The 16,856-nt window shown below is 46.4% G+C and overlaps 1 protein-coding gene across 1 annotated transcript in view; it reads right to left on the reverse strand.

Annotated features, from left to right (window-relative positions):
* Positions 1 to 864: 864 nt before the first annotated feature.
* The window catches only part of VWC2 (von Willebrand factor C domain containing 2), a 994,391-nt gene continuing 978,399 nt past the window's right edge, over positions 865 to 16,856 (reverse strand). The window contains exon 3 of the mRNA XM_040433032.1: positions 865 to 1,016. Within this exon, the coding sequence (XP_040288966.1) occupies positions 865 to 1,016 (152 nt within the window). The remainder of the gene's footprint in view (positions 1,017 to 16,856) is intronic.

The raw sequence follows: 16,856 nt of genomic DNA on the forward strand, positions 1-16,856 counted from the left end.
TGACACTGGACCTTCCCCCCCCCCAGGAGCAGTGGGCCCCGGAATATGCCGGTATGCCGGGTGCTGGCGCCGATCCTGCCCCCACCCCCTCTATATCTAAAGGTGGTGTGTTTTTTCCCTACTCTAATGCTGTCCAATCATTGTGGACAGTGTAAGACTGGTCTGCTGCAGCATGAATTTTAAGTTATTCTTAATCGTGTGAAACCACGTTGTATCCTCACTTTGTTCAGCCAGCAAGTCAGGATGAAGCAAGATCCTCTTTAAAATATATGCATAGTCACTTTAGAATGAACAAGTAGGTGATGATGTCATTTGCTTAACAATAAGGAGTTATTTTAATAAATTACATGGTCATGACTAATTAAAACTAAACAACTAAATCTAGAGAAACACTAGAAAATTTAGTCTAACATCAACCTTGACATTAAAAAATTGAATACATTTTGTATCATGTAAAAACAAATACAAATTGTGTTAACATATGTACTTTTAATTTTTTTTTATATTTGGATGTTCATAAGGAATTTTATTTCATATAAAATGTGGGTACTAAAACTCAATAAATGCATAGCATTTTAATTTTATTATGTATATAAAACATTTATTGATCTGAAGGGATTTATAGATACATGAAATATTTAGTGTAGTTAAGTAATTACTGTGAAAAATACACATTTATTCAGACAGAAATCTATATCTTTTTTTTTTTCTTCAAAATTCTTATATCTTACATTTTATTAAAAAGAAATACAATGGTAGGAATCTTTTTTTTTTGTCATTTTACTTTTTGTCATGTGTTACTTCCAGATTGTCCGTTGCCATAAGTCCATTGATACCACTGAGTTTTTTCCTCTTTTTAAAAATTTATATCTGTTTGCATTCATGTCTAGTGCATAATGCTTGTCTTTCAATTCTCCAGGTGCCTTCTTCATAGGTACAGTGGCATATAGTGCATTCATCAGTTTTTATTTCTCTTCCAGCTGGGATAACAACAGTTTCTGCAAAACAGTTTGGTCCTACAACAAAGACAAAAATATGAAATAGTTATTTCAGTCTTTATCCCTTCCTTATATAAACATTATTATGTATTTCAGTGTAGTTTGTATGTGGTCAGTAAAAAGGTATTACACGTAGTGCTTGCATTTATTTTACAACATCCAACTACATTACACCCATTTATATTTTCCCAAAATAAAGAACGCTGGGTGAATACAGAATCATATACTGGTATTATATACAGTTACACAGTTAATAATCCAATTAATCCCTGTATACCAGCCAAAGGTAATGGTAATATAGCTACAATTGCAACCCAAATAGTATAAGAAGTCGAAAAATTGCACATTCAACTAAATATTTCATCTTGATGCGGATTTTCACTGATATTGGAATGTGCTGCTCACATACAATAATATAAAATCATAATTTAAGAATTTATCTGTATAATAATGATGACCTATCCACCGAATAGTACAAGAAAATTTACACTAGCACATTCATATTCATAGTCACAGGTGCATATCCATCAAGCAAACATGGTTGATAAAAAAATAGCTGCACATTTCACATACAAACAATAGAGCTTAGAAATGGGGATCATTCTAAATTAAAGTAGTATTATATCTACTATAAAAATATAGTGTAGTAGGTGGCTCACCAATAGAACACAATAAAATAGGTGCACACTTCAATTAGACTCGTCCGTCCTATGGATTAAATGGAAAAATGAATAGGAGAAGGGCACTCGCTATATGGGAATATATGGAATTTATTACACGGATGTCCACTTAAATACAGGAATGTCACACAATAATACAGTTAAAGTATCAAAAATAATATCACATAAAATGAGATAAAATGCCAGGATGGGCAACCATATATCCACTCTGATATATAGCCCGTATGTTAACACTTGTGGATGTCCTTGCTAGATTGCACAAGCCTGTTACGTCGAAAAAAGCTCCAAGTTGTAGATAGATCGACGATAAACAGGATAATTGTAATATAGGTGAGGTTCAATGCACAATATCACTGGTATGGAGCTAGTAAATCCACATTTGTTACAATGTCTCTCCTATATTGCAGAGCCTATTGATAGCTCATAAATCCACATTTATTGCAGTGTCCCAAACACTCTGGATATGAGGGCAAACAACGCAGCTGGTAGGTAGCAGGGTATGTCTAATTAGGAGCAAACAGACTATCCTGCACTGCACAGTGTTACTTGTACTTATGTGTACGTTACCGCTTCTGAAGTCTCCGACTTTCTCCTATGTCAGCCGACACAGCCTTGTGATGTTGTTGTTAGCTATCGCGGCGTCACGCGAAATGTCCGAGTCAAGCGTAGCGTCCCACGTGACTCTGCAGCTACTTCCTGGAAGCCGTCCTCAGTCTCCTGGGTCCTACTTTCCCTCCGTCTCTGCTCTCATTTGGTTACAGAGATGCAGGTGTCTTTAGGGTTGTAGTATCGGCATTCCATGCAAGCGTTTATATTTCCTTAGTGAAAGTCCAGAACGGCACCAAACGCGTTTCAGGGTCTACACCCCTTCATCAGTGGCTATGGAACTGGACTAATTGTAGGGGCTTTATATATCCCGCCGTATCTGGAATATTCAGTTGTGCTGAAAACCTGGATCTGGATTTGTTTTCCCAGCATAATATATTACTTGGCCATTTCATATGTTTATCCCCAAATATACAGCATACTTGATAATAAAATGATCAAATAAATCATATAACACATATAAAATCACATTACATATAACATTATATGTAATGTGATTTTATATGTGTTATATGATTTATTTTATCATTTTATTATCAAGTATGCTGTATATTTGGGGATAAACATATGAAATGGCCAAGTAAATATAAACGCTAAAGACACCTGCATCTCTGTAACCAAATGAGAGCAGAGACGGAGGGAAAGTAGGACCCAGGAGACTGAGGACGGCTTCCAGGAAGTAGCTGCAGAGTCACGTGGGACGCTACGTTTGAGTCGGACATTTTGCGGGACGCCGCGATAGCTAACAACAACATCACAAGGCTGTGTCGGCTGACATAGGAGAAAGTCGGAGACTTCAGAAGCGGTAACGTACACATAAGTACAAGTAACACTGTGCAGTGCAGGATAGTCTGTTTGCTCCTAATCAGACATACCCTGCTACCTACCAGCTGCGTTGTTTGCCCTCATATCCGGAGTGTTTGGGACACTGCAATAAATGTGGATTTATGAGCTATCAACAGGCTCTGCAATATAGGAGAGACATTGTAACAAATGTGGATTTACTAGCTCCATATCAGTGATATTGTGCATTGAACCTCACCTATATTACAATTATCCTGTTTATCATCGATCTATCTACAACTTGGAGCTTTTTTCGATGTAACAGGCTTGTGCAATCTAGCAAGAACATCCACAAGTGTTAACATACGGGCTATATATCAGAGTGGATATATGGTTGTCCATCCTGGCATTTTATCTCATTTTATTTGATATTATTTTTTATACTTTAACTGTATTATTGTGTGACATTCCTGTATTTAAGTGGACATCCGTGTAATAAATTCCATATATTCCCATATAGCGAGTGCCCTTCTCCTATTCATTTTTCCATTTATATCTACTATAAATTGAAAAATATAAGCTCTTTGCACACATTTTTGATCAAACGTGTGTCAGGCCCATCTACCAGGCGTCAAGGTGGCTTCCGCAGATGGGTACCTAACACTAATATACCGCCTCTCTTGGACTTAACTAATCCTACAATTTTCAGGGCAGTGTAGGAACCAGCTACATTTATACTCTGCTCAGAAGCCCCAGGCAGATGGACGTTGCTCAGTCTAAAAGAGGCGCTACCCTCAATATATACTACAAGAAAATTTAGACTAGCACATCCATATTCATAATCTCAGGCGCATATCCAAGCAAACATGGTTGATAAAAAAAAATAGAGCTGAGAAATGAGGCTCATTCTAAATGAAAGTGGTATTATACCTACTATAAATGGAAAAATAGAATAGGTCATCAATATCACATTGGCAGAGGTGCAAGTCCTGGCACCCTCATTGATCAGCTGTTTCGGGAAGCTGCGCTGCTCCCCAGAGCTCTGGTGAACGTGGCAGCATTCAGGGCGCTTACCAAGCACAGCACTGTACATTGTATAGAGGCTGTTCTTGGTATTGCAGCTCAGCCCCTTCACTTGAATGGGGTTTAGCTGCAACTAGGACATGTGACGAATGTACGGTCACTACACATAGCAGTGCGGCTTCTTCTAACAGCTGATGGGCCAATCTGATATTGATAGGAGGATAAGTTATGAATAGTGTTGAGAGAATTAAAGCATCCAAAGTGGAATCCGATCCAGAGTTTGGGAAAAATTTGCATCCCCACAAAACTTGGTCAGCCTTGGTGAACGGAGCCACACTGGGGAGGAACTGCTCAGTGTCATCAATAAAGAAATCAAACACTGGCTGTCTCCTCGCCAACTGGAGATAGGAACTATGGTTTGCAGCGTACTCAAGTTGTGTGCAATAGGTGTTTCTGGGTGATGTAGTGCAATATACACTAACCTGGTACAGCTGACTCTCTGCAAGGGCAGGTATAGGTAGAAATAGTTCGTGACGCCAGTGCCAAGTAAACGGTGGCACGCCGTTTGCGGATGCAGGAATAAATTGAGGAAACGTGGTCTTAAAACAGAACTCCAACTTTAGTAGTTTTGCAAGCAGAGACAATATTGGAAATGCAGTTCCTAAGCATACAGTCGATTTTGCAATTCGGTCGATGCAGGCAATTCAGTTACAGCAAGGTGATTACAGAGTGTTGAACACAGGACTTGCAGCACAGGAGCTTGCACTCTAATTCTGTCTGATCCTGGAATATAGCATATCTTCACCAAGGCCCATTAACCTAATTCTGGCTTTATATCCTTGGCTATGGCTTTTATAAGTACCTCCTCTGTCTTTCTTAGTACCTCTGGCTTTCCTGATCTTTGCCTCTGTCTCTCTCAGCTGCTGGAAACTTCCTCAGGTTCTTGATCTAACATATTCCTGTTTCTGCATATGGGAATTCAGGAGGGAATCTTCTCCTGGACAGCAGGCTTCAGGCCTGGACTTGTCTCAGACATTGTCTAATCTCCAACTGTAGATTACAGACACTAGACTCCGTCTGCCTTGCACTTCCCTGACTGGGCCTTATATAAACTAGGGCTCCCTAGCTCCCTCTATTGACTAGAAGCTGGAATGACACCCCTGCAGGCCTGTACATGCAAGTTTCACAGTAACAGGGAAATACATACATTTTATAAAACTGACATATAACAACTTCCCCATAATTAGGAGGGACGACAGCACACCAAGTGACACTTTGGTAGTGACGGGTATTACAGTCCCCGTACACTACAGGTTACTGATAACATTTTGTCTGCACTATGTTAGGGAGGGCTGATCCATGCATCCTGCATGGCGCACGTCTTCAATCTCGTTTTCATCCAGTTTTTCAAGTCTTTCACTGAACTGCAAGTTTCCAGGAAAATGTGCATGCACTTCAGCCACTGTTACTTAGAGATGTCCCGAATAGTTCGCCGGCAAATAGTTCCCGGCGAACATAGCTTGTTCGCGTTCGCCGCGGCGGGCGAACATATGCGATGTTCGGTCCGCCCCCCTATACATCATAATTGAGTAAACTTTGACCCTGTACCTCACAGTCAGCAGACACATTCCAGCCAATCAGCAGCAGACCCTCCCTCCCAGACCCTCCCACCTCCTGGACAGCATCTCTTTTAGATTCATTCGGAAGCTGCATTCTTAGTGAGAGGAGGGACAGTGTAGCTGCTGCTGATTTAATAGGGAAATCGATAGCTAGGCAAGTGTATTCAGTGTCCACTGCAGTCCTGAAAGACTCATCTGATCTCTGCTGTAAGGACAGCACCCCAAAAAGCCCTTTTTAGGGCTAGAACATCAGTCTGCTATTATTTTTTTCCCCCTGTGTAATCTAATTGCAGTTGCCTGCCAGCGTGTGTGCAGGCTCACAGCGTATACTGTGCCCACTTGCCCAGTGCCACCACTCATATCTGGTGTCACAATAGCTTGCATTTAAAAAAAAAAAACACTTTTTGGACTGTGAAATAATAGCAGTCATTTTCCTTCACAAGTGTGCGTTTCAGGGCCTGCAAGGGCACAGTGTCACAACAGTGCAACTCATATCTGGTGTAACAGTGATGCACATTTAAAAAAAACAAAAAACTTTTTGGACTGAAATAATAGCAGTCATTTTCCTTCACAAGTGTGCGTTTCATATTCCGAGGACATTGGGTGTCCTGGCTTACACAGGACACCCAATCTTCAACAGCTTCCGCTAAGAACCTTGACGCACCATCCTCCTCCAGCTCAGCTTCGGTCACCTGCTCTCAAGTTACCACTCTCCCGCCCGCCGCCACCACCACCACTACCACCTCAGCCACCACAGCCGCTTCACTTGATCCATCAGAGGAGTTATTTGCACATCAGTTGGATGAAATGAGTGATGCGCAACCATTATTGCCAGAGGATGTAGATAACAGGGATATGTCTCAGTCAGGCAGGATTACACACATGGACGTACAGTGTGATGATGATGATGATGATGTTGTACCCGCTGCTGCTTCCTTTGCTGAGGTGTCAGATACAAGTGAAGTGGTTGATGATGACGATGTGTCCGTGGATGCCACGTGGGTGTCTGCTCGAAGAGAAGAAGAGTACAAGCAGCCCACAAACTCAAAGCCACCATCCTCCTCCTTGTCCAGCATCTTCAGCCACCTGAACCACTGCTGTCCTCCTTGCCCCCTCTCAAACACCCGCCACTCCGCCTCTCACCTTCAGCAGTTCCATCTCATCTGCACACAGTCAGGTGTCTGTCAAGGAAATGTTTGAGCGTAAGAAGCCAATGTCACAGAGTCACCCCCTTGCCGGGCGTCTGACAGCTGGCTTGACGGAACTCTTAGCCCGCCAGCTTTTACCATACCAGCTGGTGGTGTCTGAGGCCTTCAAAAAAATTGGCGCTATTGGGACACCACAGTGGAAGGTACCCGGACGAATTTTTTTTTAAAAAAAAGGCAATCCCAAACCTCTACTCTGTTATTGAAAAGGAAGTCATGGCATCTCTGGCATACAGTGTTGGGGCAAGGGTCCATCTGATACCTGGTCTGCAAAGCACGGTCAGGGCAGGTATATCACGTACACTGCGCATTGGGTCAACCTGCTAACGGCTGACAAGCATCGAATGTGTGGCTCTGCAGCGGAGTTGGTGACACCGCCACGACTTGCAGGCAGGCCTACTGCCACCTCCTCTACTCCTCCTACTCCATCCTCTTCCATAACCTCCTCGGCTGAGTCCTCTTCTGCTGCTGCGTCTTGCTCCACATCAACTGCACCCCCCCAGCTCCCAAGGGGCTATTCCACATCCCGGATACAACAGTGTCACGCCGTCTTGGGGTTGACTTGCCTGAAAGCAGAGAGCCACACCGGACTAGCACTCCTGTCCGCCCTGAACGCACAGGTGGATCAGTGGCTGACTCCACACCAACTGGGAATCGGCAAAGTGGTGTGTGACAACGGAAGCAATTTGTTGGCGGCATTGAATTTGGGCAAGTTGACACATGTGCCGTGCATGGCACATGTGTTGAATTTGATTGTACAACGCTTTGTGCATAAGTTCCCAGGCTTACAGGACGTCCTCAAGCAGGCCAGGAAGGTGTGTGGCCATTTCAGGCGTTCCTACATGGCCATGGCGCACTTTTCAGATATCCAGCGGCGAAACAACATGCCAGTGAGGCGCTTGATTTGCGACAGCCCGACACGTTGGAATTCAACACTCCTAATGTTTGACCGCCTGCTCCAACAAGAAAAAGCCGTCAACGAGTATTTGTATGACCGGGGTGCTAGGACAGCCTCTGCGGAGCTGGGAATTTTTTTGCCACGTTACTGTACGCTCATGCGCAATGCCTGTAGGCTCATGCATCCTTTTGACGAGGTGACAAACCTAGTCAGTCGCACCGAAGGCACCATCACCATTTGTTTTCTTCCTGGAGCGTGCCCTGCGAAGAGTGCTGGATCAGGCTGTAGATGAGCGTGAAGAGGAAGAGTTGTGGTCACCATCATCACCAGAAACAGCCTTGTCATCATTGCTTGTCGGACCTGCGGCAACGCTGGAAGAGGAGTATGAGTCAGAGGAGGAATGTGGCTTTGAGAAGGAGGAAGACCAACCACAGCAGGCATCCCAGGGTGCTCGTTGTTGTCACCTATCTGGGACCCGTGGTGTTGTACGTGGCTGGGGGGAAGAAGAGACCGTCAATGACATTAGTGAGGACGAGGAACGGGAAGTGAGTAGCTCGGCATCCAACCTTGTGCAAATGGGGTCTTTCATGCTGTCATGTCTGTTGAGGGACCCTCGTATAAAAAGAATGAAGGAGAACGACCTGTACTGGGTGGCCACGCTACTAGACCCCCAGTATGAGCAGAAAGTGGCGGAAATGTTACCAAATTACCAAAAGTCGGAAAGGATGCAGCAGTTCAAAACCAAACTAAAAAATATGCTTTACACAGCTTATAAGGGGGATGTCACAGCACAACAGGAATCTAACTGGGGAAGAGGTGAAAGTAATCCTCCTCGTACCACGACCACGGCGGCAAGGACAGGACGCTTTACAGATGTGTTGTTGATGGAGGACATGGGGAGCTTTTTCAGTCCTACACATCGCCACAGCCCTTCGGGATCCAGCCTTAGAGAACGACTCGATCGACAGGTAGCAGATTACCTCGCCTTAACTGCAGATATCGACACTCTGAGGAGCGATGAACTCCTTGACTACTGAGTGTGCAGGCTTGACCTGTGGCCTGAGCTATCCCAGTTTGCGATAGAACTTCTGGCCTGCCCCGCTTCAAGTGTCCTGTCAGAAAGGACCTTCAGTGCAGCAGGAGGCATTGTCACTGACAAAAAAAGTCGCCTCGGTCAAAAAAGTGTTGATTACCTCACCTTCATTAAGATGAATGAGGCATGGATGCCGAAGGGACTGACAGTGGGGGATACGTTTGACTAACAAAAGGCCTGATGACATGCCTTGGCCTCAAAATGGTCCCCACGCTGCTGTATTTAATGTCTGCATAGCGGATGACTTTCGTGAATTCTCCGCCACCAACTAGGGTTCAAGCCGCAATGTTTTAGTCACCTTTCTGCCTGGAAAACATCAATTTTTCCGGCCGCTGCTACAACAGCGGCTGTAACAACACCATTATTTTTCAGGCATGTGTACATGCCTAATTTTTCTGTCCTCTGGTGCTGCTCTGTGGCTGCAAAAACAAAACCCCCAAAAAAAGGCACATACAAGTGTCAATTCCCCTTCGTGATCGTTACCTTGTTGTGGTAAAGGGGCTTGCGTATCACAATGTTGCCACACCCCAGATGATAAGGCCGTTGCTTCATTATGATCAGACCAAAAGCGATCGGCTGGATAATTTTTCATAGAAAAACATATTTTTATTTTATTTTTTTAAGTTGTATGGGTTTTTAATACATAAAATAAAAAAAATCATAATAAAGTCTCTTAATAGTTTATTAGAAATAATGCAGACAATTTTAAAAATCCCCATCAATTCCAATACAAAGCAAGTACAGAGCTCAGAACTAAATTATTTCAGGATGTCGTAATCAATTCGACACATGTCCCCGGATAGGGGACGTAACAGGGATTAAACTGATAGGAATAGTACTAGTTAAGACACCACTCATATAGGGTGTCACAGCACATTGCTCCGTGCACGCGCAGTGCCCCAACTTGGGAGTAAGAGGACCGACCAAGCTGCTTTTTCCATCTCCCGGTTCTTAAAATCAATTCAACACAAGTCCCCGGATAGGGGATGTAACAGGGATTAATCTAATAAGAATAGTTAACACACCACTCATACCGTGTGGCAGAGTACATTGCACGGCGCATGCGCAGTGCCCCAAATTGGAAGTAACAAGAAGGAAGCACACAGATAAATCACATTTCTGCAAGGAGTTTGTCAACTTTTGACAACTGTTTGCGGTTGTCTAAAATCCATTCAGTACACATCCTGATAGGGGACGTAACAGGGATTAAACTGATGAGAATAGTACTACAGAAAATACCACTCATATCGGGTGTGACAGTAAATTGCACGGCGCGGACGCAGTGACCGTGGATTAAAACAAAGGGGAGTGAGCCAGCGTTTTTTTAACCATCTCCCCATTTGAAAAATCTATTGAATAAATGGACCCCAGATTGGGGACGTAACAGGGATTAAACTGATGAGAAGAGAACTACAGAAAATAACACTCATATCGGGTGTGAGAGTAAATTGCACGGCGCAGACGCAGTGACCGTGGATTCAAACAAAGGTGAGGGAGCCAGCGTTTTTTTAACCATCTCCCCGTTCGAAAAATCAATTCAATAAATGGACCCCAGATTGGGGACGTAACAGGGATTAAACTGATGAGAAGAGAACTACAGAAAATAACACTCATATCGGGTGTGAGAGTAAATTGCACGGCGCAGACGCAGTGACCGTGGATTCAAAGGTGAGGGAGTCAGCGTTTTTTTAACCATCTCCCCGTTCGAAAAATCAATTCAATTCACCTTTCGGGGACCCTTGGCGTTGTACGTGGCTGGGTGGAGGAAGAAACCTTCAATGACATCAACGGGACATGGCTAGCTTGGTATCCAACCTTGTGCAAATGGGGAGTTTGCGGTTGGGTGAATGTACTGTTTGCGGTTGTTTGCGGAGCATTAAAAGGGGAGTTTGGTCTGTCAATGTCTGTGAAGCGGGCATAACCCTTACACTACCTGATCGATACAACATCATACCTGATCGTATACACACACTGGATGTTTTAAACCACATTGTTCAAAAAAAATTTGGATTGTTAGGTGATTTATGCCCTTTATGGATTAAATCTCAACTCTGCGTCAACTATGTAATTTTCATGGGAGTTTTGCCATGGATCCCCCTCCGGCATGGCACAGTCCAGCATTTCTCAATGCTGCAGATGGACACGTCTACTCCCCAGTGGCAGCTCATGCGTGACACGTGCCATTTGAAGGATATCATTCCACTGCTTCATGTCCTGTAGGGGATGCGGACAAATTTGATTGACGAGGAGACAGAAGACGTGACACTTCCATTTCATGGCAATCTGAGCCCTGAGGAGTAGAGATGGCCTTGCGGTTCGCCCCGCGGTCGTTTCGCGCCGAACTTGGCTCATTCGCTGTTGACCGTACAGGTAAACATATGGCGATGTCCGCCGGCGCCATATTCTTTGCATTGTGCAGAACTTTGACCCATGACACATCCAGCAAGTGGGACAGGACAGCCAATTGAGATGTTTCAGCACATGGACACACCCCCTACCCTATAAATAAATCCGATCTGGCCGCCATTTTAAATTTAGTTTTTTGCCAGTGTAGGGAAAGGTTGCTGTTTGGAGCAGGGACAGACTGTTAGAGAGTATAGAGACACCAAACGCTAACTAATAGGGCCACAAAAGTTCTTTTAAGGACTGGTATAGGTGCACTATCGTTAGGTGTGACATACTAAGGGGTGTAATATACTTATAATATACTTTATGACATAAGTATATTATAGTGCATTTGTATTGTGCAGCAATTGTGTGCGGTTCTGCTGCGATACTGCAGCTATACAGAGGGACAAGCGCTATTGGAACAACTAATTGCAACTGGTGTGATATACAAGTTGCCCCCCAAAAAATCTGATTGAGGCAGGGGTGTGATATATCTAGAATATAATTTCTATATAGTGCATTTGTATTGTGCAGCATTTGTGTACGGCTTTGCTGAGATACCACAGCTATACAGCGGGACAAACGTCATTGGAACAACTATTTGCAACTGGTGTAATATACCATTTGCCCCCCCAAAAAAATTCTTCCACAAATACTGCTCTTCTATAGGGACTTTGTCTCAGGGTCATTTTGAAAATGACAGGCAGAGGAAGAGGCAGGCCATTCCGCAGGGGTGGTAGGGGTCGGGGAGGTGCACCAGGCCGAAGCCTAAGTGGGAAGTTGGAAAAGGTGCGTGTGATTATGTCAAAGGACGCACCAGAGTTGGTTGAGTGGCTCACTCGGCATTCCGCTTCTGCACCCTCCTCATCCTCTGTATTTGCACCCTCCTCACTCTCTGCTGTGTGCAACCCCAAAGACACTACCACCACCACTATAGCCCCTCCACTCAAATTATTTTCCCATCAATTCCCAGACCTTACCAATGCGCAGCCATTCTTGGCATCAGATGAGGAAGAGGAGGTATCAACGGCCGCCACCCAGCGGTCTGACGACAGTACCCAGATAAGCCCAAGGAGGGTGGTCCCTACTTTTGCAGCCTACTCAGAGATCTCTAATGTCAGTGGTGGTGAAGGTGATGATGATGACGTGTCTATGGACGTTACGGGGGTGCCCACAAGAGAAGAAGAGGAGGGGAGTTCAGAGGGAGAGATGGAGCAGCAGACAGGGAGAAGAAGCAGGCAGAACTCGCAGGGCACAGGAGGCAAAAAGCCGACTGCAAATGTATCTAGAGCCATCCACCATGCACGGTCACATCTTGCACTCCCAGTTAGAAAACACCGTTAGAAAACACAAAGCCACACTCCTGGTGCTCCACATCCTGCCTCTTCTCCTTCTTCTGCCATTTGTCCTCCACTCCACCTTCCACCATGCCGTCGTCGCGTTCATCTGGCACAAGGCAGGCTTCGAGGATAAAATAATCCTCTTGCTCAACGGCTGACCGCTGGCTTGTTGGAACTGCTAGCCCGCCAACTAGTGCCATATAAATTGGTGGACTCGGAGGCCTTTAGAAAATTTGTGGCCATTGGCACACCGCAATGGAAGGTCCCCGGAAGGAAATATTTCTCCCTGAAGGGCATCCCTGAACTATATAGCCACGTTCAGCGGCAAGTTAATATATCTCTGGCACACAGTGTCTGTGCCAAGATACATCTGACCACAGACACGTGGTCTAGCAAACACGGGAAAGGAAGGTACATAACTTTTACTGCCCACTGGGTGAACCATCTGACGGCCTTCATCATGTAACCCGAGGCACCCGTGTGGAATTGGTGTTACTGCCACAGATTGCATGCAGGCCTGCCTCTTCTTCTCCTCCTCCTCCTCCGTCTCCTCCTCGGCTGACTCCTCCTTTTCCACTGCTGCTGCCTCTTCCGCTGCACCCCCCATGCTCCCCAGAACCTATTCGACATGCCAGGTGAGACATTGCCATGCTGTGCTGCGGCTGTTGTGCCTGGAAGCCAAGAGCCACACCAGTCCTGCACTCCTTTCAGCTCTGCGGTCACAGGCCAATCAGTGGCTAACTACGCTCAATTTGACAGTTGGTAAAGTGGTGTGTGACAATGGTGCCAATCTGCTGGGCGTGCTGAAGCAGGGCAAAATGACACGTGCTGTGCATGGCACACGTCCTGAACTTAGTCGTGCAGAGATTTGTTGCCAAATACCCCAGGGTCCAGGATGTCTTGCGGCAGGCCAGGAAAATCTCTGGCCATTTTAGAAAATCCTACACGGCCATGGCTCACCTTGCTGACGTTCAGCGGCGACATCACTTACCCGTCAGACGTCTGATTGGTGACTGGCCGACGTGTCTGCAGCAGGACAGGTTCTTTTGTTTTTTTTTCACCGTGACAGTGGCTGCTCATGCGCGACACATGCAGATTTCTGTGGCCATTTGATGAGATCACCAAACTGGTCCTTATGCCTTCTTTCTGGAGCGTGCATTGCGTCGTGTCATTTATCAAGCCGTCGAGGAGCAGGAAGATGAGGAAGTCGCAATGCTGGATGAATTCCCGGGGGGGGGGGGCTACTCCATCTGAGACAAGTCTGAAGAGGAGTCAGAGGAGGATGATGTCGGGGTGAAGGAGGAGAAAACAGAGCATGCTTTAAAAGTTTCTGGGATCTCTGGTGGTGTCCGTGGCTGGGGGGAGGAGACCGAGGACGACATTATCCTGGATGATGAGCAGTATCCAGGCCACTCCACCGCTTCCAGTTCAGTGCAAATGGGAGCCTTCATGCTCCAGTGTTTGAAGAGGGACCCCCGTATAAAAAGCATAAAGGGCAAGGACCAGTTCTGGGTGACAACCTACTTAGACCCCGGGTACAAACACAAATTGGCAGACATGTTACCACCACCACTTACTTACTTGTTCTTTTATGTATGCTGAATGGATAGTTTTTGGGGTCTACGGTACACTGGCCTGCTGGAAAATTGATATCCAATGACCGTGTAAGCTATCTTCAGCCACTTACTTGTTGTTTTATGTACTCTGAAAGAATAATTGTTGCGGCCTCGGAGGAATTCAATACCAGTGATGACCGCGTGTTATCGAATTTCAACTATTATCATTAGGAGTTTTTTCAAGAGGGGGGGATTTCGTTAGCCATGTTTTTAATCCAATTTTATATTTTTAGTTATTTTGTAACATATGTATTTGACCTGTATTTGTACTGGCCTGCAGTAAAATTGATATCCATTGATCGTGTAATTGTCACGGAACCATGAACCAGACGTACAACAAGAGATAAGTGAAAATAAGAAGGCTTTATTGAAAATAAAGCTATAAAGAAAAAGTCCAAACGGATGGCGGAACCGAAGCAGAGTCTTTTCGAAGCCAGAGGTCAGGAACCAGAAGGGTAGTCAGACGAAGCCAGGATCAGGAACCAGCAGGGTAGTCAGGCGAAGCCAGGATCAGGAACCAGCAGGGTAGTCGGACGAAACCAGGATCAGGAACCAGCAGGGTAGTCGGACGAAACCAGGATCAGGAACCAGAAGCAGCAGCAGTCTAGAAGCATGTGAACACAGGAGGACCAAGCAAGGAACTGAAGCCACAGACCTCCTATATATATGAACTAGGCATCCAGCTCCTCCCAGTGGGAAGGAGGAGCCGCAGGGTGGGAGGCTACAAGAAACCCAGAAACCAAGATGGCCGCCAGCACATGTCAAACGAAGGAGAACAACAAGAAGGTAAGACCATGACAGTACCTCCCCCTCAAGGGCCCCTCCTCCGCGGAGTAAAGAACGGTTTCAGAGGGAAGCGTGCGTGGAAGGCTCGGAGCAAGGCAGGAGCATGGACATCTGCGGAGGGAACCCAGGAACGCTCCTCTGGACCATAACCACGCCAATGGACCAAAAACTGCACCCGACCGCGGACCAGGCGTGAGTCCAGGATATTGCTCACCTCATACTCCTCACGATTGCCCACTTGGACCGGACGAGACCGAGGAACCGAGGAAGTGAAACGATTACACACCAGTGGCTTCAACAGGGAGACATGAAACACGTTGGAGATCCGCATGCCAGGAGGAAGCGCAAGGGCATAGGCTACCGGGTTTACCCTGCGAAGCACTCGGAAGGGACCAACAAAGCGAGGCGCCAGCTTGGGAGTGGGCACTCGAAGGTTGAGGTTGCGGGTGGACAACCATACACGGTCTCCGACCTGGTAGGAAGGAGCAGGCGCTCGTCTGCGATCAGCCTGGAGTTTCTGGCGCTGCGCAGAGACCTCAAGGGACTTCTGGATCAGTACCCAAGAAGCACGTAGGACGGAAAGGTGATCCTCCACAGCCGGAATATCCTGGGGAGAGAATACCTCCGGTAACACGGCAGGTTGGAACCCATAATTGGCCATGAAGGGAGACGTCCCAGAGGAAGAGTTCACCGCCGTGTTCCTGGCAAACTCAGCCCAAGGCAGGAGGTCAACCCAATTGTCTTGGTGATCGGAGACATAGCAACGAAGGAATTGCTCCAAGGCCTGATTGGATCGTTCTGCGGCCCCATTGGACTGAGGGTGGTAGGCCGAGGAGAAGGAGAGATGAATCCCCAACTGGGAGCAAAAGGCGCGCCAGAACCTGGACACAAACTGACTCCCCCGATCCGACACAATCTCCTTGGGCAAACCGTGCAACCGGAAGACCTCCCTGGCAAAAATCGTGGCCAACTCTTGTGCAGGGGGTAACTTCTTGAGAGGAACACAGTGGCACATTTTGGAAAACCGATCCACAATCATGAGAATGACCGTATGGCCTCGGGATGCAGGGAGGTCCACAATGAAATCCATCCCCAGGTGTGACCATGGGCGCTCCCCGGTGGCTATGGGTTGCAGAAGGCCCAACGGAAGGTGCCGAGGGGACTTACTCTGGGCACAAACGGAGCATGCCGCTACATATGCGGCGATGTCGGAACGTAGGGAAGGCCACCAGAACAGACGTGAAACAGCCCAGGACAGCTGATTCTTTCCAGGATGCCCCGCGGTCTTGGAGTTATGGTAGGTTCGCAACAACCGAGTGCGCAACTCCTCAGGCACAAAACATCTGCCGTTGGGTCTCCCAGAGGGAGCACTAGATTGAGCCGCCAAAATCTGCTCACCCAGGGGAGAGGTCAGGCTGGTGCGAATGGCGGCCAAGATCTGATTCGGAGGTATGACCGAAGTCGGAATCGACTCCTCCCTGGACAGCTCGGAGTACTGCCGTGATAAGGCATCCGCCCTGATGTTCTTGGAACCGGGTAGGTAGGAGACCACGTAATTAAAACGTGACAAGAACAGAGCCCATCTGGCCTGACGTGGTGTCAATCTCTTGGCCTCAGAAAGGTAGGTCAGATTCTTGTGGTCCGTCAGGATGAGGACCGGAACCACCGAACCCTCGAGCAAGTGCCTCCATTCTTTAAGGGCCTGCACGATGGCCAATAACTCCCTGTCACCAATCTGATAGTTGCACTCCGCGGAAGACAGTTTCCGGGAGTAAAACCCACAAGGAAGCAGAGGACCCTCTGGTGTTCTACGCTGAGACA

This window comes from Bufo bufo, chromosome 5 (genome assembly GCF_905171765.1).
Source record: "Bufo bufo chromosome 5, aBufBuf1.1, whole genome shotgun sequence".
In the NCBI taxonomy this organism is placed as follows: domain Eukaryota; kingdom Metazoa; phylum Chordata; class Amphibia; order Anura; family Bufonidae; genus Bufo; species Bufo bufo.